General features: G+C 45.7%; 1 protein-coding gene across 1 annotated transcript; it reads right to left on the reverse strand.

Annotated features, from left to right (window-relative positions):
- Positions 1-1,546: 1,546 nt before the first annotated feature.
- Positions 1,547-23,545, reverse strand: CLTA (clathrin light chain A). The gene is made up of 5 exons (XM_004443603.3): positions 23,252-23,545; positions 15,657-15,694; positions 13,477-13,594; positions 8,642-8,753; positions 1,547-1,998 (listed from the first exon to the last, which is right to left on the reverse strand). The coding sequence occupies exons 1-5, from the start codon at positions 23,445-23,447 to the stop codon at positions 1,827-1,829; spliced, it is 636 nt and encodes a 211-aa protein (XP_004443660.1). The 5' UTR covers positions 23,448-23,545; the 3' UTR covers positions 1,547-1,826.
- Positions 23,546-24,064: the final 519 nt, after the last annotated feature.

The raw sequence follows: 24,064 nt of genomic DNA on the forward strand, positions 1-24,064 counted from the left end.
ACTGCCACACCCACTCTCAAGAAGCCCATCTGGTGTTGGAGGCAACACCAGTTCAGATGACACCACCAAGATGATACCAAAAGGTAAGCTGCCAATGTGGAGGAGGCCTTTGAGCTAGTTCTTAAAACTGGATTTTGACATTTTGAATGGCATTAGCAAGGTCTAGAAGTAACAAATGGTCAGTGAACAACAGTGCAATCAGAGGTGGCTAAAGGGAAGGAATGAGCAAAGAAGTCAGAACTGTGGGCCAGATCAAGGAATGCCCAAAGCAACAGCTTGGAAAGGGGGAGGTAGGTGGAAAAGTCATGAAGGTTCCTCTCCCCTCCAGGCATAATTACCATAGGAGAGATGGTGGACTTGCTTTCTTGGCAATGGCAAGACCAACCCCCCTCCTGAGTATGGTACTATAGGAGTTTATATCAATCTCCAACTTGGAAATAGTATTAGGTAACTATAAGCAGATTTCTGAAATATGGCTTTATTAGTTGCTCGAACTATCACCGAAAATGTGAGAGGTTCTGAGGGCTGATAATGCATTGATGCCTGAATGGAGCAGTCTCCATGAGGCACCTGTTGTGTAGATCAGTGTGATCCACAACTTTCTGTGATGATGGAAATGTTCTGTATTCTATAATCTGTGCTGTGCAATTCAGATGCTACCTAACCACATGTGGCCATTGAGCATATGAAATGTAATTAGGGCTAGAAATGTATCTTTAATTTTTATTAATTTAAATAGCCACATCTGCCTAGTGGCTGTTGTATCGGCCAGCAAGGTCTAAATGAAGGATGTGACAATAGAAATGAGTCAAGTACTGGGGCTGGCCCGGTGGCGCAAGCAGTTAAGTGCATGCGTTCCACTGCAGCGGCCCGGGGTTCGCCGGTTTGGATCCCGGGCGCGCACCGATGCACCACTTGTCAGGCCATGCTGTGGCAGGCGTCCCATATAAAGTGGAGGAAGATGGGCATGGATGTCAGCCCAGGGCCAGTCTTTCTCAGCAAAAAGAGGAGGATTGGCAGATGTTAGCTCAGGGCCGATCTTCCTCACACACACACACACAAAAAAAGGAAATGAATCAAATACTAGGGATGGTACAGACCCCAACGTGTGCTACGGGAATCCAGAGTGATGCGGCTAGCCCCACCCTAATGCCATCCTGACTCAGGTTTACTGACTAAATCCAAAGGAGTAAAGGTCTCACTACAGTTTCTATACCCCAGACAGACCCTGCTGAAATACACTAAGACCCTAAAGTAACGGACAGTGACAGAGAGCCATCTGGGAGAAAATGTCTAGGCTGGTAAGGGGATTCACAGTTCTATTTTAGGTGGCAATGATGGGTTAACTTTTGGCCGTGGAACTCCCTTTTCAAATGGAAACTTCCACAGAATCCTACTATAGACAACAGAAACTTGGAGCTATTTTAGGTGAAGGCAGGGGTGGGGTACCCAATGGCTATGCCTCCTCAGCCCTAGAAATGATAAAAGGAAATTTCTCATCACTCCAAACCACAGCACATCTTGAGGTCAATAATGAAGCTTCGTGTTTGTTGCTTGAAACAGAAATTTATTCTCAGAATAATGCACAAAAGCACAGGTGTGGCTATGTGGGAGGCTTCCCTCCACTCCTCCACGCCTCTCCCTCCCTCCCCTCTGAACGCCAGGGAGAACACAGGTAAAGGAAACATGCAATCACAAACAATGATCAACTCTAAAGACAAAAGGTTTGGTCCAAAAGAACTCAACATAATTAATCCAATTACTGTGAAGAGCTTCACTGAGTAGGATTAAGATATTGCAGATGTAGTGTTTCCACAGGTGGCTCTTCAGTGCACCAGGGGAGCCTGCTTGAGGGAGATGAGGACAGAGCGCATGCGGGAGACGTCTTTAGCCTGCTTGCTGGACTTGGGGTTAAAGTCACACAGCCGGGCCACCCGTTCCCACTCAGTGCCTGGGGACGACTCGTCAATGTCATTTACAAAGGCTTCTTCTGCTGCCCTGGAAGCAACAGAACATGTTGGTTTAATGTAGAACCCCCTGTGAGCTCCCTGGTGACTGCCTCTTCATGATTCACTCAATGGCATTCTGGTTTTCCAGAGAGTACCAGTCCTCAGCCCAGGGCAGACTCGGGAACAGACACATGGTCAGCTCTCCTAGGCACAGGGTGCCCAGACTGCTGTGTAAAATGTTGGAATACAGGTGTTTGGTTTAGGGCACGCTCTCTCTCTGTTGATACAGAGCGTTAAAAAGCAGGTCTTGAGCCCGCTGCACAATGCCTTCATTAAGACGAGCAAAGCAGCTTGGAGAGTAGTTTATACGTTGGGCTGTACTGAGTTTCAAATAAATTTAGAGACTTTTAAAAATTTAAGCCCACAGGTCATTGCACAGTAGCCTCTGGATTAACTCCTAAGGCTGGAGAGAAACAGGGCAGATCAAAAGGAATTCAAGACAAAGCTCCCATGCTAGCAGGCACTAGAGACTGAAGCCATTCTGGAAAGGGGTGTGTTAGGACATTCTCCAGTTCAGCCACAACTCGGCCATTTTCCCTCCAGCCAGGTGCCTTGGGCCACTCAGGGCAAGCTCTGGCAGGGGTGGGTGCCCAGTGGCTGGAGAGCCAATCACCGTCAGTTGCTTTTTGGTAGGATGCTGCTCTAATATTCTCTCACATCAAGGTCGGCCCACCCCCAATTGGGGAACGAACTGGTGGGAGTTACAGCCCAAAAGGTCAGTGGTAAGAGGAGGGCAGACACACTATATTCATCTACTCCAACAAGCATCACGGGCAAAGCGAAAGCAATGGAGATGACTGGCCTGTAGGGATGGAGGGGTGGCACTCTCACAGGGATGGCCGTGGCAAACACTGCTGAAGCCCAGAGCCACTACAACACTGCGACTTCATGGCACACACAGTTAGGGGCAGTGAGAAAGGTTTACTTAACTGTTCTAGGCTGTAGCAAGGATGGTTTATGTTTGTGCTTAAAGGCGAAGAGAAGAAAAGAAACAAGGAGAGAAACTTTAGGTCAGATACAGAAAATGAGAATGAGCTCAATGCAGATGGTCAGTAAGCTAGACATGCCCTTGCCACTCTACGCTTGGGAACGTGCAGCTGGCTTTGCTGGGCCACCCTGCTGCCCAGCAAACCCAGACTCGACTTGTCCAGTCTCCATTTCTACTCCAGAGAGAATGTGCAAAAATAAAATCCAACACCACCTGTAAGTCCAGCATTTCACAAGTCTCATTGCAAATGCACCTGGGGACCCAGGAAACCCAGTTCTGTCTTCTAACGGGATGAACACCTGAAGGTCACAAGCCCGAAGAGGCTCCACAGACCTCAGCCTATTGTTTACCTTCCCAAAAGTTCCTCTCTTCCTCCATTCCACCCTCATCTCCCTTATATCAAAAGCGAGACCTAATTTTTGAGGAGGAAACAGCAAGAACTGTTTCCAAGTCTTCAGCAATACTACTTTGATAACAGGACCTTAAACAAACCAACCAACCAACCTTTTCCAGAGAAGATGCAGTTTCCTTTGGGGGGAAAAGCCAAAGTGGCCCCTATCAGACTTTGGCTATCCTAACCTCAAGGCTGGGGCCTCTTTGTGCCAGGGCATCAGAAGCTGGCCACTAAACAACAATTTCCGCCATGTAAGACCACAGAGAAACAATTACAGATCCCCACTGGAGACAACCCCCTTTGCTCTGGACTCTTCTGCCCTGAGGGAGAGGCAACCAACCCACATTCTTCGAAGGAACCAAGTATAGAAAATGCTGCCCTCACTGCTCCTAACCTGAGACTTCCACCTCCCCCAGGTGGGGACACTTCCCCTTCCCACCTGGGGTGGGGAGGCAGCAGTGGTGGCAGCAAGAGGTCAGAGCCCACCCAGTCCCAAAGCCTTCCCAGACAAGATCACGAATGACCCACATTTTGAAAGGGAGTCAGCTTCCTTCCCTCCAAAACCCCGAATACAAAAAGTGGCCGAATTGCAGGGAGTCATGATTCTGCAAGACAGCCAATGGATCAAACCCCCAGTTTATCAGCTCTTAGGCAGCCCCCACAGTGCCAACTTGAAATAACTTAAAAGGCAAAGCAATTTGTGACATAAAAGGAGCATTAACTCTAAATGAAAAGTAGAAAGAATCAAAACAAGAGAAGGAATTAGTTTTGCAACATACACATAACCAATCACGTCAGCGAAGGGTTGTTTGTAGAAAGCTTCATCTGCCACCCTAGACAGCAAGAGGTCCCAAAGGCAGGCAAGCAGGCAGGAAAAAAGAGAGAAGATTGAGAAGCAGAAACATCTCAAATCCACAATAGAGGCACCGCTGTGCTCTGGGGAGCTGCTCCCAAGGCTCCGTCCTAACCCAGGAAGGCTTCCAGAGCCGGAGACTGCAGCAGGCGCGGATTCCCCGCTGGCCTTCCCCACGGGGTCTCTCCAGAATGAGCACAGCTGACGTCACCCTGTGCCTCATACCCCAGCAACCAGGAGCATTTCCGAAGCTGCTACTTAGGAGCTGAGCCCTTTGACAGACTCAATCCTCAACCCCAACAACCTAGGACACCAAGTGTTCTCACTGCACTTTACAGACGAGGCAATGGAGGCCTAGAGCTGAAACAACTTGCTCAGCAGCAAGTGGAAACAGGGCAGCAGTCACAACCAAGGCTGCTGGCTCTCTTCGCTGCACATTAAGGCTTATTCCCAGCTGCTGTGTGCTCAGGACGCCACGCCACCTTCCTGCCTGCCTCCATACCTATCCCTGGGCATGAACACTGCCAGACATCAGACACGCTAGGTCCCAAAGCTAGTTTTATCTTGGATTATCTAACTACTACTTCCTCACACTGGCTGGGGGGATCAATTCTCAGTATCCTGGGAACACACATGGTCATTTCAAAATCCTCGCCTTAGAGAATAAAGCAGCTGGAAGCAAGTGGTCTGGCTCTGGCCCTGGCTCTGCGTGTCCCTGAATACAACTGTCTGTCTGCTCAGTCCACGCCAGCCTTGATGGCTTTGACAAGCTGCAGCCCAGGAGCCAGAACGTCACCCTCCTCAACTCGCCCACTGGGAGTGGATCAAAATGGTAGGGCTCTGGGACAAGAAGGAAAGGGGCATGGCGGGTAGAGGAGTTCACACTGCAGGGGACAGGCTGGCTTGGTCTCTGTTGCCCCCAAGCTGAATCCCCGGGGCCCAGCCAGCCCACTTTGTCCACTGTGGGTGGGCAGGGAATCTCCCTCAAGGAACCTCACCCTGTCCTGTGCCAGGTCAGTTTGGGGTGCAGAAGTGGAAGGGACATTTTTTAAGGACAATCATGCCTGGTTATTACCCTAAACTCACATATTTATTTGAAGGAAAATTCTAGTAATTTTAATTTCAGTTTATTTTTCAACTCACATACACCCTTCCTTCTTTCCCATTTTGGTTTGGACATAGGAATTGTTTTGTATAAATTTAAAGAAAGCAAAAACAACAGCCTGATTGTAACTCAAAGTGAGTCAGCAGGAAAACAGAGAGTTGTTTGTGGGCAGAAGGAGTGGGAGGGAAAGGAAAGGCAGGTCCGCTGTAAGCCCATAATCCTTTTAGTCTACACAAAGGGCTAGACCTAATCAACTTCAACATGTGCTTGCTTCCCCCGAAGAAAACAAGAGAGCTTGCTGGTGACAGTATAGCCCCATGAAGGTTAGAGACTCGGAACGAATGGGAAATCATACACAGCACAGGCAGCCTGTCCACCTGTTTGTTCTTTGCCCACCAGACAGAGGCGCCTGAAAGCAGCAATCCTCAGGCAAGGCGGGAAGGGCCTCAGGAAGCAACCACAGAGCACTCAGGAGGCTGACACACATAATAGCCCAGAGTGGGGCTCAATTTGCCATCGCTGAGAATCGTGGACTCCCCAAACTTTTACAACAAGCCTTGAAAGAGGTGAAAAGTCTGCACCAAAGCTACTGTAAAAGGGGAAATGTTTCTCTTACAGTTTGGAAAGGAACATGGTCTGGGGTTGTTCTCTGTGAGTTAAACTCATCTAACTGTAGGAGCCAGTCACTGTTCTGACTGGATCCTATGAAAAGAGAATTCTTTTCCATGGGCTGTCACTTAATAATTCATGGCTCTCATGCAGTGACATTTAGGCCCCAACTTGGGATAAAAGGAGGGAGATGCAGTCTGAGAACTGACACCAGACTACAGATGACGCGAGGGCAAGGTCTGTCTGTTGACCCGTCTGCCCACCGGCCAGCATAGTGCCCAGCACATATGTGCTCCTAAGGCCTCGGTTGAAGGCATCTGGAAGGCAGGAAGCCTGATGACACACACTCATAAAAATAGGCCCTTGCTACCCCTGAGCTTCTCTTTCAAACTTATCTGCTTTTTTGCCTTATCTCTCTGGTCCCCTTAAATATCCAGCTGCCACAAGAGTCATCCAGGGAGAATGACACTTGCTTGAAATGAGCACCCTCATTTTCTTTTCTCAAAATATTCACTTTTTACCTGTAAGCAGACAATGAGAAAGATGAGTCACTTTACATATATATATGGGACTCATTCCTTTAGTCCCATGAGACTCTAATGTTTTAGAGTCAAACTTGGATGGGGGAGCAGTCAGCAATGTCAAAATCTCCAGGGGAGGATGTATGCCCTTGGAAGAAGTCCCCCAAAGTGATTCTAGAATGGCTCCCACCCCAGCCCACTGGAGAATAATTGGAATCAAGTGTAAAAACCATCTCGTCTGTCCTGGAACCCTAGTGACAGTGACTAGTGTGCCACTAGCTTTCCACACTCAGGGTCAGCCCTGTGCTGCAAGGTTTCTGTAGGGCAAGTGACCTGGTTTCTAAAAGCTCTACATTCTCAACAAGCGGGGAGTTTCAGTTTCTTCCCCTCTCTAGAACTTGAGAAGTTCATCTATGAGACCATCCAATACAACATTCTGCAATCCTAAGTAAAGAAAGGTAGCAAAGCCCTAACCCAATGCCTAGAGGGATAAAACCTTTCAGACTGAGCTCCTCAAAACAGGTGTGATTACTCTCTCCCAGGACAACTGATTCTGTATCGACAGGCATCCTTTGCTTTACAGAAGGGATACCGTTTAGCAAAACTGCCTTGAAAAAATTTCTGCAATGGGAAGCCTGTTCCCAACATAATCATTGTCTAAGTCTGAGAATCTATATGTCAACTTGCATTAGCACCAGGGACTCTAAACAAGGAGGGTCAGCCCAGTTTTGCCAAGTACTTCCGAGCAGACTCAAGGGCCAAGGCAACTCGCTAGGGGAAACAAGTCCTCGCACAGTGCTTACACAAAGCGCCCCCTCATCTCTCTCTAGAGATCTGGACTTGCATCTGGGGGATATCATCTTGAATGAGTACAGGATAAAGGAGTGTGGACTTGTCAGCACTTCAAACTGACCACAAGCTCAGCAGAAACCCCAGGAGCAGATGCCACCCTCAGCAACTCAATACCCAGATCAGAGAGCAGTCCTCACCACACTTATCACAGAACTCCCAATGGAATTCAACAGGCATGCCTCGAGTGCGCCCCCACAGGAAGGCAGCCAGGGCAGAGGCTCAAGCCTGGTGTCTGAGGGCAGCGAACACAACCGAGGATGGCTGACAGGAGAGGCAGCCGAAGGCTGCTGTACAACACAGGCTATCTGTTCTGCCACAGCTGCCCAGCAATGGCATAGGCTGGTTGGCAAAGCAGGCAGCTCCCTCTTTTCTGGCAGATTTCCATTTAACAGAGCTGTCAGAGACAAGGGCACTTAAACCCACTTCTGCCTCTGAGGATAGGAACCTACGGCTCTTTACCCTGAAAATCAAAAATATCCCCAGGCCCAGTCTGGCCTATCTTTACACTGAAGTGAGTGAAGAAACTGAAGTGAAAGTGGGACTCTGGGTCCAGCAGGGAAAGCAAGCCCATCAGCCCACACAAGGTGAGCAGCGCCGCCTTGGCCTTTCTCTCTCTGAGCCACTTCCAAGTGGACTCCACACGTGGAGCGTCAAAGACCACAGCTGTAGATCGGTGCTGATGTGAGAATGAATGTGTTTCCCCCCACAACTATTTAACCTTCAGTAAGTGAGTAAATTCTGAAAAGGGCATTTTTAAAAAGTCAACTCAAGATTTTCTTAGACACAGATAAGTACCTAGAGAACCCTTAATTTTGAAGTCACTGTGTTAGAACACCATTGGTCATCTAGTTACAAAGCACATTTCCCTGCTAATGGAGCCCTTCGTGAAGCAGCTTTCAGAAGGCAGGGTTGTGTTCAGGGGACGCAACGTGACCAAGTCTACAATCGTCTCCAAAATACTGAGATCCTGGTAGAGTCAGGAAAGCGGCCTTTCAGTTCAGGGTTACATTTTGACACGTGACTTGATCCCTGAAATAACTTTTCCTTTCGCTGTATCATACCATTACAGGTGGTGCACATTAACCAAAGACTGAGTTGAAGAGCTAAACGCACTATGAGCGGGATGGCTAAGAACGGCTGAATTGTGCTCACAAAAGAGACGTGCAGCCCTGATGTTTCCAGCACTTTTTTGAAAACCTGCAAAGACATTTCACACTAAAAGAGACAGCAGCTGAGAACCTACACTGGCTGTTGGAAATGGATTTGACTGAACCTTGGAAACCAGCTGTTGCTGAAGCACCAGGACTGACCTGTTGTTTGCTTTTGTTTTCTGGAGCTGCTCGTCCTGCCTCGCATACCATTCTTCTAGCTCCTTTATTGCTTTTTCTTTCCACTCTGCTTCTTGCTTCCGAGAGTTGGCATCTTTGAAGGGAAGGAAAGGAAAGACGATAAATGAGGCAAAACACAAATTAAAGTTCATTTCATCAGTTTATTTTAGTCTTATTCAACTTATGCTGTGTGCAGGTGCATGCATGTGTGTGTGCTGGAGGGAGAACAGTGGGGAGGGAAAACAAAATTCTATTTTCCTGTTGGTACATCCAGCTCTTGGATCTCAGCAATTCTATTCAACATGTTTCACCGCATTTTATCCCAGTCCACTGACAACTCAGTAAATCACTAGTTTTGGGGTTTTTTTGGGGGGAGAAGGGGAGGTAGGAATACTGACTTTTAATAGAAAAAAGCCTTTTGGGGCACCAATTGGGGAAAAAGCAATTATGAATGATTCTTTCATAATGCTGCTAACATTAGTTCAGGGTGAACTATTAATATTAGATAACTTTTGTGTGTGTGTGTGTGAGGAAGATTAGCCCTGAGCTAACATCCATTGCCAATCCTCCTCTTTTTGCTGAGGAAGACTGGCCCTGGGCTAACATCCGTGCCCATCTTCCTATACTTTATATGTGGGATGCCACCACAGCGTGAGCTTGATAAATAGCGTGTAGGTCCGCGCCCGGGATCCAAACCCGTGAACCCTGGGCCGCCGAAGTGGAGTGCGTGCACTTAACTGCTAGGCCACCAGGCCAGCCCCTAAATAAGCTTTTAACAAAATCTTCTCACAAACTATATTCCACATCCCAGGTTTGACAACTAATGGTTTTGTAAAACACGAGGTGGCATTCTCTTAACCAAAGACAGTAGAAGCACTTCTATTGAGAAAGAAGGAGCTATCAGGAAAATTACCAGAGGTATGGAAGATTCAGGAAGCAGGGAACGGTAGAATATAGATGTTAGAGTTGGAGAGGACCACAGAATATCTATTCCTGCTTAGACAGCAGAGTGAGTTTGTGGCAGAGCTAGGAGAGAACTAAAAGAGAAACTCCAATAAAAAGAACTGCAAGGGGTGGGGTGGGGTATCCTTATTAACAGTTATGCAAAAGGTGCCAGAAATTAGAGAAAATGCACACCCAGCAGATTTGCCAGATTGGATTCCAAAACATGAAGTTTCTTAGGACTAAATATGGACTTCCCTAAGAGATTTGGCTAAAGAGACAGATGTCAGTAGACGGTGGGAAAGAAAGAAATACAGGTCATAGCTATTACTTGCAGTTGACCCTTGAAGTTACTGATGCTTCATTTTATTTTATTTTATTAATAATTTTTTATTTATTTATTTATTTTTCCCCAAAGCCCCAGTAGATAGTTGTATGTCGTAGTTGCACAGCCTTCTAGTTGCTGTATGTGGGACGCGGCCTCAGCATGGCCGGAGAAGCAGTGCGTCGGTGCGCACCCGGGATCCGAACCCGGGCCGCTAGCAGCGGAGTGCGTACACTTAACCACTGAGCCATGGGGCCGGCCCTGATGCTTCATTTTAAACATGTTCTAACAACGTCCTCTCTGGCAGGTGTTTTATAGGTGTCTCATTTAATCTTTACAACAATCCCAAGAAGGTAAACTCTAGTCCCATATTCAGCAGTGAGAAAAACTACAGCTCAGAAAGTTTGAGTAAGCTTTCTAAAGGCTATAGTAAGTGGCAGAGGCAAGACTCAAACCCAGGTCTCACTCTAAAGCTCCCGGTTTTTACTTCATTATGCTGCTTCCAAAGCAGGGATGGAAAGGGAAGCAAACCTAGAAATACAAGATGTGACTAGAAGGTGGTGACCAGTGGTCCAGACAAGAGGCCAGAGCCAGAGGCCAACCTGTGATTAGTGTCTTCGAGGAGAGTAGAAAACAGTGGTGGTGGCAAGTAAGCACCTGAAGGGAAGAAATGAAGCATTTTGGGGCACTTTTAGGGCCTTGGGAGGAAACGTCTTATACTAACAACCTGCAAAAGGCTGTGTCTGTAACTATGACAAAATAGCCTAATAGCAGCTGGAAACTCCCCCAAAGTTTCAGATTACACAGGACTTTTTACCCTTATCTATCTCATCAGAAGGTGACCTATCACTCAGAAGGAGAATTATTTTACTCAGATTTTCCACCAATGACTCAAATATACATAGTAAAGTTTTGATATGTGTCTGTCCACGGCACTAAGCGTATGTGGAATGGAGGGCACTATGATGCAATGAGAGATGCTGCGGGCCAATGGTGCCATGTGGATAAGGAAACAAAAAATACCAAATTATACCAAATTGGTGAAATTACTTCCAAAAACATTACTTTTTGATTGGAGAGTGTTTTCTTTCCATGTAGTCTAATGATCATTTTAAAAACGTTATCATATTATCAGAAACAAAATATTATGGAAACTTATCTCTGAAAAATTAATCTTATTTAAATAAAAATTGTGACCATCTGCAGATGGTAGTTACTGCATAAAACAGTCCCTTTTTAAATTGTCTTCTTGCTTTTATAGATTTATGAAGTGACACTGGCAATAAGAATTTAGAATTCTTAAACGTTTAGCTTGATGGGACTAAGATCCAAGCCGTGATGCAATCTCTCTGAATCTGGGAGGGAGAAAGGCGAGGGAAGGATGAAGCGGCCCCTCAGCGAGCAGGGCACACTGGCAGCTGTTTTCTCCTCTGAACACCCTCACTACTGTTCACAGAAAAGAAAATTACTTGAGAATGTGGCCGTCAGCTAAGCTGAAAACCACTGACACTGGTTCTCTATTTTTAGCATCTTGCGCTTTCTGACAGTTCTTGCAAGGAAAAAAAGCGATAGTGAAGAAACACCTAGTTCATGGACCAATTTAATTTGCTTCAATTGGAATGCAAGGCCAAATGTTTGACTTCCCTTAGCAAGGAATCTTGCGTGAAGAAAACAACACTTCACGGAATATTCCCCAAATGCCCAAAAGACAATGCAATTTTTCCAGACACTGAAGTGTGCTCGCTCCAATGGAGAACTTTGCTAAACTTTGGGGAAAGAGAAAAGATAAAGTTGGGTTCTGAAACATGAAAAATACTCCAGCAGTACTAATACGAGCTAACTCTTGCCCCTAAGCCTACTCAGAAGAGATACACAAAGAAGGAGCAAGGACCAAGGCTGCTAGCACCAGAGACCTATTTTCATCTTTTTAAAGCTGTACTATCCAGTACAGCAGCTACTAGCCATATGTGGCTATTTAAATTTATTAAAATTAAATAAAATTTAAAATTCAGTTTCTCAGTCATACTTAGCCACATTTCAAGTGCTTAGTGGCTACATGCGGCTGGCTGGTGGCTACCATACTGGACAGCACAGATACAGAATATTTCCATCATCAAAGAAATTATTATTGGACAGTGCTGTAAAGCTTCAAATATAAATGTGCCCTTTGTTCTGAAAGCCACATAAAGTGGACTGGTGAGAGAACAGATCTGGCACTAATTGGCTGTTATGTGGGTCAAGTTCCTGTCTATTTCCAGATGTCAAGTACCCCATCTGAAAAATAAGGAGTCATGTTTTACTAGTTCAGTGGTCCCCAAGAAGGAATAATAATGCTCACATGGTGGTTATGTAGAAGAACGTCATTATTTCTAAATGTACAATAAAATACTTAGGCATGGAATGTGTGATGTTCATATCCTAAAGTAGACCAGCAAAAAAAGAAAAAGTGTGTGTATATTAAAAATACATGAGTGCGTGTGTTTACATAAAACATATACATACACACATACATGCCTCATTTATATAAAGATAACCCAGTATGGCAAAACGTTCATTACTGAATTTAGGGGGCACACACATGTTCCTTTACTCTTCTTTCAATTGTTCTGTGTTTGAGATTTTAATAAAAAGCTGAGAAGAGAATACCCTGTGGATAACACCCCCACACTCTTGACACCCACCCCCAGCCCACCACACACAGACACCAAGTCTCTTGATCCAGACCAGTAGCAGACAAGCCACACACAAAGCCCCTCACCAGAGGCCGGGCTGGCTGGCACTGATCTTGGGCTCGGCCTGCCTGGCGAGATGGTATGATCAGTAAATGTGATGTGGTGGAAGAGACGGTTTGCACCCTGAAGCAGGGCAGACTTAAGCTGAAATTCGGACTCCACCATTTCTTAGCTATGTGATTCAAAAACTTATTCTACCTATGGTCCTCACATTCCATAAAAATGTAAAAACTTACCTTACAGGGATATTAAGGTAAGACAAACAAATTGTACATGTTTCCTAACATACCTCACATTTTCCTCTTAAGTGTTACCTTAAATTCAGCCTTCAAATGACAAATGGACTGTGAGATGGACTATCTCATATGGATATAACACCTTCGAGTCTACAAAGCACTCTCATAAATACCATGTCAGACTACCCTTGGGGTCAGTAACACCGATCTCACTCCGCAGATGAAGAAACAGACTCCAAAAGGTTTGAGCAACCAAGTGCCCAAAGCTAGTAGGAGTTAGGATGGGCCTTGAACCCAGTCTTTCACACCAAGTCCAGGGCTCTTCCCACGGCACCACTCTGCTCTTCCTGAGAGGAGAGGATGCACCTGGTGGCTCTCTGAGCTGCCCTGATCCTCACACAATGGCATGTGATTAAGCATCTCCATGTGGGTGGCCCCGTAACCTTCAGGTTGAGAATGGTATTTTCCTAAAGACTAGACAAGGACATTATAGTTAATTCAAGTTAAAAAGGGATAAAAGTAGAGTCAAGATCAACTATTCCACTGAAAACAGACACCCAAAGATGGAAAGAGATTCCTTACCAAGGGCTTCCAAGCGCTCTGTTTGCTCTTCTCTCCATTTACGGATACTTTCAGGCTCTGACTGCAATCGATCCACTTGTGAAATAGCTGCATAACTGTCTGTCGGACCATTACTCTCCTAACACAAAACACAATTGTGGTCTATCAGTACCAGAAACTCCTTCCTGAAATGCGCTTCATCCAGGTAAGAACCCTGGTTACGTACAGCACTGACGGCTGTTGTAAATGTTAAAGGATTACCTTAAAAGCAACAACACAACCTTCCGTGCCAACAGGGAGCTTTCAACATTACTGCACTTAATCCTTACAATCAACGAGGGAGGCAGAGGAATTGTTATCCTATCTGTTAATAAAGGGGACATGAGTGGGAGATAGGAAAGTCGGGGTGGGCTGGGCAATGGGCTTACTACGAAACAGCGTTATCAGTTCTAGCTTCCCCACTTGACACAGAGATTATGTGATATCTTCAAAGTAACAGAGGTAAGTACACAGCAGAGCAAGGCATAGAACCTGAGACTTCTAAATGCTATTACACAACACTTAACATCATCTCCTCAAAATACAGTGAATTCTAGGAAAGAGAAGGTCCAAAAGAAAATCTATAGTTACTACAGTCACATCAAGGAAAAGAAGAATAAAAAAGCAGGCAAATATGAGTCACAATGTGTGTGGGGGTTGGGGGGCGGACTCTTCTTTATAGTGAGTTAGATTTTGGAGCTAATAAACTGATAAAGACTCAAATAGAATTTAATCTTTAGAGAATTATTTCACCTGTCGAATTAGGGAATATTACCAGGTTAACCTAACCAGACTATAAATAAAGTTGGAAAGAGAATTACTTAAAGTATTAGTAACTAACTTACTGGCACTTTCCAGGCACATAAAAGCTTTATCTCCCCAACACCTTGCAAGGCAAGTTTTTATTCCCATTTCTCAGCTGGGGAGTTAACTAAGGCACAGAGAAATGACATGTCCAAGCTCACAGCTAGTAAGGAATGAGGCCAGGACCTGAACCAGTTCTGTCTCACTCTGAAGGCCAAGCTCTAAACCAGGGATGGGAAACCACAGTCCAGACTAACTGCTGGTTTTTTAATTAAATTTCACTGGAACAGAGCCATGCCCATTCATTTACGTACCACCTATGGATGCCTTCACGTTACAGCAACAGAGGAGTTTGACAGAGCCCTTATGAACCACAAAGCTTAAAATGTTTACTATCTGGTCCTTTAGAAAAAAAGTTTGTCCACCTTTGGTTTAAACCAATTAGACTAATCTTATCCTTCTTGCCGTTCACTGGTTGAGGGAACGGAAGAAACCCAGGCATAAGGAAAGCACCACGTTACTGCCCCAGGCAACAGTGGGTACCTTCCCTTTGTCCAGAGGGAAAAGCAGGACTGGGCAGATGGGAGAAGAAACCCCCATTTGGTTTTAGCTAATACGACACGCACACGTGAGGCCGGGAAGTGCTGTAGCCATTCCACCACCATAAAAAAGCCTGAGTACGAATCTCTCACACACAGCAGGCAGAGCCAGAGTCTTAGAGGAACTGAGTCACGGTCCTGCTCTGAGGACACCTAGCCTATCCCAGAGCTCTTTCAATTATACAAACTAGTAAGTTCTCTATGTTGAAGCCAATGCAAGTTGGCCTGGCAACGGAAAGCTTAGTGACACAGAGGGAAAATAATGGTAGTCATCACAAATACCAGCCACCCCCAACACAATCTAAAACGTTCAAATGTTGGCCCCACCACATGCTACCTTTGTTACCTTAGACTACTGATTTAACCTCGTGTGGCTCAGTTTATTCATCTGTAAAACAGGAATAACAATAGTACAGGTCCCTCAGGTTGTTGTGAAAATTAAATAAGATTAAGTATAAACAGTGCTTGACACAGTGCATGGCCCTAATTTAAATTAGCCATCACTATCATCATCATCATGAAGGGTCATTTCTTGAGAATCAAGTTGATAACACTAGCGTCAGGTCAATAACATTTTAAAAGACCGTTCTATCAGTGTCACTTCTCTTCAAATCTTTCCACTTTGGTAGGTAACATACCAGCTAATAATACATCCAGGAAAGTCAAAGGAGTGGGGTCCTTTCTAGGTCAGTCAATTCAAATCACAGGCAAGGAAGACTCTTGACCACTATCATTCAACACAATCAGAGTACTCTGTACCTGGTAGTATTCACCATTCATCACTCCATCAACAGCATCTGCAAGACACAAGATTTCAGTCTGTCAATAAGGGCTGGTCAAATGCTGGGCAAAAGGGTTACAGAGTATAACATAGTATTGTACGCTGCCGGTACTGTAAGATACTAAATGCTATCCCTGTGCTAGGTACTAGATGTAACAATGAACAACTTTCTATTTAACGAAACCAAGATATGCCAAGATATGCCGATACACAAACAACAGATGACTTCTCCAAAATGTGGACCCCAAGCTCCCAAGCCCAAAAGCTTTTGAGAGTCTGGTTTTTGGCTCAAAGAGACAACACATGGAAGCCTGGCAGAAGAATCTCATGCAGCAACAGTGTTTCTCTATGAGAGTTCTGGAGAAGGCAAGTAAAGAGTGTGACCTGGAATTATTCACAGTGAGCAGAGACATGCAGCTTCATTTCAAACCAAGGTGCTTTCTTGGGGGTCAGGACTCTCCATCCTGTGGCTGAAGCAGGTCTGGCACTTAAGACTCTACAATGGAGACTTCTTGCTAAATCCTCTAATCCACTTGGAATTAATCCAGAACAGCAAGATTTGGGCATACCAAATTAAATCAGTGTTTTCAAGGATCCAAGTTATAAAAACTCCAAGTGTGGTATACAATCTGTTCTTATCGGCACAATTAATTATGCATAAGCTAAAGGAGAAAGCCCATCCCAGAAATATGAAAAAGTTAGTAAGACACAGAGACTCAATTCATATGGTACAAAACGGTAGTCCACAGGCTGAACATATTTTATTTAAAATACAAAGTACTAAAATTTCAGGCAATTTCACAAAATCAGGATTTCCAGGTTTTAGGGGTGAGGGGAAGGCAGACAGATGTGGCAGTACTGGGCCTATGTTCTTGATTGGCAGTAACGTCTGCAATGACGGCAGCCTTCATGTGTAGCGTGCACTGGTCAATCTGCCAGCCCCCACTAGCCCCGCTTTTTGTTTAAACCCATTCTGTGTCTCCCTAATTCAGTTACCTGATGAGCCCGATAAGCATGCATTTCTAATTCCTGCCCTGACCCAACAACCATCATTAAGAGGAAGTCTGTACAGGGCCACACATAATCCCTCTGGAGAGGCGGCTCTGCTTTCCCTTGAAAGCCTCAATACAGGCACCATAAAACGTAGCTTCTCAACAACACACACACACAGATAAGAGATTAGATTGGTGGTTATCAGAGAGGAAAGGTGGAGGGAGAAAGGAGTAAAAGGGCACATGGGTATGGGGATGGATAGTAATTAGTCTTGGGGTGGTGAACATGATGTAGTCTACACAGAAATCGAAATATAATGAGATACACCTGAAATTTACATAATGTTATAAACCAATGCTACCTCAATAAAAAGTAAATACACTATTGATTAAAAAAAGTTTAGCTTCTACCTACATATTCTGTGTTCTAGACCTGTTGGTTGACCCACATTTACTACCTGCTACGTAGGACTTCTATTATTTTGTCCAAATTTTTTCAAACTGCAATGATCATCTTACTGCATGGAGTGGGAGAGGGAAGATGAGAGACGAACCTAAAAGACACAAGAAGTATCTTTTAGTAGTAAAAGGAACGCCAAGCAGCCAGTGTGCGCCACCATTACGAGGCCCTCAGAGGGCAGGATATGGAAACAGCACAGCTGTCCTAGAGGCCCGGGGCAGGGTGCTCTCGGCCTTCTCCTTTCCTTCTAACAGGCAGAGATTTCATCAAACCACTCCTCTGGTCTTTAATTAAATCCAACTTGAACTGCTTATTTTGCAAATCAACCCAAACATTTGATCCATTCCTTTGGTTCTCTTGCTTCTCCCAACTACCCTGGCTCTTGACTTTGGGAGTATTGAAACTTTTATAGATCATTTCTCCAGTGTGTCTCCCTGATACCAAAACACTCTTTTTTAAAAAAGGAAAATGGACACAGAAGAAAATGCCATGTCATTTCATCACTCAGCCCATTGGTTTCTATCCTTTTGGCTTATCTAATTAATGCATATACAGAAAATTTCTTTCAGCAAAACTGGACTCCTACAACATATGGTTTTTAGTAATCCATTTATTTGTATCATTAAATTCTCAACTTTTTTAGTATGCAAACACCGACTACTGTTTCCAATGTGCCAGGCACAGTGTTAAACATTTTATATACACTAAATTTTAATCCTCACAACAAACCTATATGTATCAGCCCTTCACAAATGACCTTAGAATATGCAGAGGTTCCCTGAGAGGTAAATAAGTTACCCTTTAAGGAGCAGATAATTAATGATAACATTCTCTCTTAAATTTATTTTAAAGAAAAATATTAAATGCATGTACTATGAGATAATCAGCCTCTAAAAAGTGGCACAATACCTGAGCAGGCCAGGAGTCAGAGGAAAGATCATCTGATTATCTGATACATGAGTCCAACCTACCTCAACTTCGATCTATGTTGAAATTGCGGGTTATGTATCTTGATTATTTCAACATATTTCTCATACTTTTCTTAATTTCCTTAACTGTTTTACTCCTATGCTTTATTTATAACAGCATAAACATGAGTTTCTTACAGTTTGTGTCAGTGGCTTTTTACCACTTTAAGCTATTTGTGTGCTGCCTATCTATAAATTTTTTAAGCATTCTATCAAGTTTTGGAAATATGATGTTTACCAAAAAACTAATAAAAGTATTTTGGGGGCATATTCAATTGCTCCTCTGTAATAAATTCCTTGCTGTAGAATGGCTGGGTCACAGGATATATATTTTAAAGACTTCTAAAACACCCCCCACTTGCCCCCGTATTAGTCTACCAGTTTATAGTACAACCAGCAGCACACGTGTGCCCCATTTCTCAGACCTTCATTGATACTTAGAGACTGAGCTTGATCATGTTTTTAAATTTTTGCTAATTTGACAGCAGAAAAAAATCTTAAGATGCCTTTGTTGTGCCAATCTTATTTCCTATGAGATAATCACTTATCTGATATTTGCTTTTCTATTTGTTTTGTGAGGAAGATCAGCCCTGAGCTAACATCCATGCCAATCCTCCTCTTTTTGCTGAGGAAGACCAGCTCTGAGCTAACATCTGTGCCATCTTCCTCCACTTTATATGGGACGCCGCCACAGCATGGCCTGATAAGCGGTGCATTGGTGTGCACCTGGGATCCGGACCCAGGCCGCCAGCAGCGGAGCGCGTGCACTTAACCGCTACGCCACGGGGCCGGCCGCCGCTTTTCTTCTTTACTAAACTGAGTTTTGCCCATTTTTCTGCTATCTATTGATCTCTAGGTATTCTCTCTATATTATTCATCCTCTCATACTGCAAATATTTTCCCCATTGGCTTTTTGTATGGTTTATGATATTTAACACCTAGAACTACTTAACTTCTATGTAGACACTATCAATTTTCCCTTTATGATTTCTGTATCTGCTTTTATGCTGAAGGCCTTTCCTACTCTGATATATTCACTTTTCTTCTGGTACTTTAAAAAAAAATGCTTCTCTTTAATCCACCTGAAATTTATTGTTGTGGAAGACAGAAAAGAATGAGCGAGTTTTAAGTACTAGAGCCTACAGTGGCTAGTCTGGCCAGCCTTACATTCTGGTTAATGTATTACAGCTAACACACCAACTATCCAGTTAATACAGTCCAGCCCAGGGCCATTCCCAATAGAAGAGCCTTTGATCTCTACTCCCTACACAAAACTAGAAGCAATTCTCATGCCATACCTCCTTCTAAATCACACGCTCCCTGTCCTTTAGGTCTGAAGACTTGTCCAGACCCAGTGGAAAATGCTTTGAGCTCTATATTAGTTACTGTACTCCTATGCTGACATGGAACTGGCCCAAGTCAAAGGATCGTCTGTTGCCACAGAAACATGCAGAAAGGACATCTGGGGCCTTGATTTACTAGGACAACGAAGCTAAGCAACCTGATGCTCCAGAAGGAAACATTCTAGGGCCTCTCAGGAACTCCAGACAGAAACAAGGGCCAGAATGTTTCCAGAGATGAAAGACTCTTTGTCCCAGACCCCCCTTAGACTTCTCATGTTCCCCAACCATTTGAAGTCAAGCAGACCTGGATCTGAATGCCAGCTGAGCCATGCATATACTAGTTTGCTCCCTCAGGAACACTGCTTAACTTCCACGACATTCAGTTCTCACCTGAAACAGGATGACACTACCACTCAGCCTGCAGTTACTGCATGGATCTGAAAGTGTGGAGAGTACCTGGCATACTGTAAATGTGCAGTAGTGCTAAATATCATGCGTGAGATTTCCCTGAACTTCTATCACTGCTGCCAAAAAAATTCCTCTCTTCCTCCAGAAAGCCTTCAATTCCTCTACCCCTCTTCCTTCTCCTCCAAGAAAGGACTTGTCAGAAACATAAATAATGCCTCAATGCTATCCTTTCAGAGGAGCTCCTTAACTGCCTCTCATTCTCCTCCCTCCTCAGCCCTCATGACTGAGGGCTTTTCAACAGCTCTAGACTTATGCTGCCTCTTTCCTGACCACTTGTTCTTCCTCAACACCCTTAGAGCCAATTTACCCAGCTGTTACCCCCCCAGCTCTAAACTTAGGTCTCTTCTCTGATTCTCTTAACCACGAAGGGAGTCATCCATGACTCAGGCCTAACCCCTCTGGTTTTGCCTGCCCCCATGCTCCATGGGAGTTTAGATTATGTTCCTCTCTCCTCAATCTCTGTTAGAGCCTCCTGCCTATATACCTCAGTATAATAACAAAGATACAGAGCTCCCTCCTAAAATCTGTTTCCTCAGTACACCCCAAAGCCTACAGGCTTTGTAACACCTTTCTCTCCCTACTTCCAAGGAAAAACAGTAGCCAGGAACTGTGTGTAGTAATAATAATAATAATATTAAAGGTACTGTAAGCACTTTACAGGTGCACTCTAACATAATCCTGGCAACCCTACGTGGTATGTACGTACCCCTTTTACAGAGGAGAAAATTGAGGCAGGGCAGCAGTGATGGTCATTTAAGTTGCCTGAGACAACAAAGGTAAACTCACACTCAAGCAGTCTAGGACACCACAGAATCTTAACCACTCGAGTGCCTCTTAAAAAAAGAAAAGTGTCCAACTAGATCTCTAATCCCCAAAGGAAGTGCTGACCACAGCATTACTTTTTTTTCCGACCACTGCACTATTACCAACCTCAACTACACTGTCAGAGATCGGGCTTTAAGTCACTAAACGCTTAGTTCACTAAGCAAGTCCTTCCTAGGAACTAAGTCAGCAATCATCCCTTCCTTCCCTTTGCCGAAAGCTTGCTGCACAAGGGACCTGTGTGTCAAACTCTATTCTCTCCCTCTCACCTCCCCAAGCTGCCCATCACCAAGATGTGCAGGTTTTATACATGGCCCTTGGACCTGACATTTTTGGCCATTTCTTTTTATCTACTATGTGCCAGACACTCTGCTAGGCATTGGAGGTACAACAGAGAGCAAGAGTAACATGTCTTTGAATCAGGAAAATCTTCTAACTATACATCCTGATTCTCCCAACTCTGTCCTACCCAGGACAGCCACAAGCACCTTTTAGAAATGACAATCTCGGGCCCGCCCCGTGGCTTAGCGGTTAAGTGCGCGTGCTCCGCTGCTGGCGGCCCGGGTTCGGATCCCGGGTGCGCCCCAACGCACTGCTTGTCCGGCCATGCTGAGGCCACGTCCCACATACAGCAACTAGAAGGATGCGCAGCTATGACATACAACTATCTACCGGGGCTCTGAGGGAAAAAGAGGAGGAGGATTGGCAATAGATGTTAGCTCAGAGCCAGTCTTCCTCAGCAAAAAGAGGAGGATTAGCATGGATGTTAACTCAGGGCTGATCTTCCTCACATACACAGAAATAAAAAGGACAATCTCTTATTCAACTACACCCCTGCAAAAACAAACAGAATATGGTTCAGTCTAAGGATGGGGAGACTTGGGGCTCAGCTACTGCCCTTTTTTATTAAGTTATTTCTCTGTAGGACTCAGTTTTCTCTTCTATTAAATGAAGGGGGCAAACTAAGGATCTAGAAAGTAAATTTTGTCATTCTCAGCCAAATGTTAAAGACCACTCAACAACAAAAAAACCCCAATCATTTAAAGCCAACTTCATCCCCCAGCCACAACTCAGTTCAATCCAATCTGCTTGCTATAAATTACACTTTCAAGCATATAACATGGTCTCATGTAAATTCTTACTGGGTGACCGATTTGCTTAGGAGGCAGCATGAAATAACATAAAAACTCAGAGGCTGCAAACTAGTAGTCTCCCCATCCCCACTCCCAAAAAAGGTTCTGCTTGGGGCCAGCCCAGTGGCATGCTGGTTAGGTTCAGTGTGCTCCGCTTCTGTGGCCCAGGTTTGTGGGTTCGGACCCAGGGCGCAGACCTATACCACTCATCAAGCCCTGCCGTTGCGGTGACTCACATACAAACTAGAGGAAGACTGGCAACAGATGTTACCTCAGGGCCAATCTTACTCACCAAAAAAGAAAAAGAAAAAAAAAAAAGGTTCTGCTTGGTTGGCATAGTAATTTGAGACTTCTGACTCGGAACGCTTTTCTTAAGGGCACTACTCTAGAGCACCAGAGCCTGGGTCTCCAGCACTTTTTATTGTCTCACACCCAGGCCCTTAATGTTTGGCCCTCCTATCTGCCCCACCAGTATCCTATTCTCCTTTAACTGCATTTAAGTGCATGAAAAGCCACATCTCATTTCTTCTAGCTAATTTCCTACTTCCCTATACTACCAACAGCGTTTCTTCCATTCATACTTTCCTCCAACCACCACAATCCTAAGCATCACCCACATGGAAAGCATTCAAAGGTCAAACTGGCATCCTACTGCGTTTTTTTTCCCCTTGAGTTTTTCTGGGAAAAGGCCACATACTACACTCTTTGTTCACCTCTTGAAAGATTGATCCAGGCTAATCTTAGGTCTGCTTAGGCAACAGTGCCTACCAAAGCTGTTCCTAAAGGAAGCAGAGCTCCACATGTCCTAGCGGTACTACGTTTGACAAATGGCAAAACTCGTATCCCTCTTTGGCGGCAGTGTCTTTCTCCAGCGCTAGACCATCTTTTTTGAGTTTCCTATTCACTCCTCTTCCTAGACACCTTAAGTACTTAAACGCTGAACTGCACTGCCATTTTTGATTGTATGCCTCAAAAACGATACTATTCTTATTTTTTCTGCCCTCCTTTCCCAATAAGTGGTTCCGTGCTGGGCTCCGAGTTGCCTGTAAGTCTGGCCAAACTGCGCCAACGCGGCTGCTTCAGAGGCCAGGCTCAAGGCACAGCAAGCGCTCAACGAAAAGTTCCTGAACTGAACGGGCTTCTCCGGGCCCTCAGCCCGGCACGCCGTTTTCCTCGCCGCCCGCGCCCAGCAGCGCTCACGCACACTCAGGGCGCGGCGGCGGCTCCCCGCGCCGGGGCTGCCGCGGGACGGAGCGGGGTCTCGTTTCCTCTCGGCCCTCCTGCTCAACCGCCCGCTTCACCCAGAAGCAGCTGCACCGAGCTCTCAGACCCACTGCGGCCGAGTCTCCAGGCCAGGCCTCCCGCCCGAACGCGCCCGCCGTCTCACCCGGACACCCCGGCGGCTCGCCGTGCGGCTGGGGCCCGGGGGCGCCGCCGTCCAGGATGGCGAAGGCCTCGTCGTTCTCGATGCCCGCAATCTCGCTCTCCTGCTGCGCCAAGAAGGCCGCGGCCGGGTCTTCTTCGCCGGCGCCGGCCACCCCGTTCCCCAGCGCGGGGGCGCCGAACGGGTCTAGCTCAGCCATGGCGCGCAGTTCAACGGCACGGACACCGACGCTGAAACGAGCCAACCGACACCACGCCCGGCAGCGGCCGCTGTGGTGGCGACTGCGACTGGAGGGCAAGCGGGAGCAGGGAGGTAGCGGAAACGGAAACCCTGTCCCTATATCCGGCCGGTCTAGGCGGTTTGGGAGAGCCGAAAAGGCCACAGCCAATCAGAAGACAGCAATGGTTCAACAGCTACCCAATCAGCAGGAGGGGGCGGGCCCCCAGGACAACTCGTGATTCGCGCAGTGGCGGAGGTGAGGGCCGCGCGCCCCTGGGGCGAGGGGAGGCGGAAGTGGGGCTTGAGTTAAAGCGTCCTTGCCCGCCTGGTGTCGGGGGCTGGACTGAGCCGGGCCGGCTCCTCTGAGGGGCCCCTGGTGCTGAAGCCGCAGGTGAGGTGAAGTTAGGGCGGCAGTGATTGGCCGATTGCAGAAGAGTCAAGCTAGTTAGCCTTTCTGAACTTCAGCTTCCTCATTCGTCAAATGGGAACGAGAATCCTGCACTGCCTGCCTCCCAGGATTGTTGGGAAAGCTGAACTTTTACGGCTATGTACTGGCTTTGCAAAAAACTTTTTGTATTTGTTAACTCATTCACCCGG

This window comes from Ceratotherium simum, chromosome 29 (assembly GCF_057802395.1).
Source record: "Ceratotherium simum simum isolate JZ-2026a chromosome 29, ASM5780239v1, whole genome shotgun sequence".
Taxonomy (NCBI): Eukaryota; Metazoa; Chordata; class Mammalia; order Perissodactyla; family Rhinocerotidae; genus Ceratotherium; species Ceratotherium simum.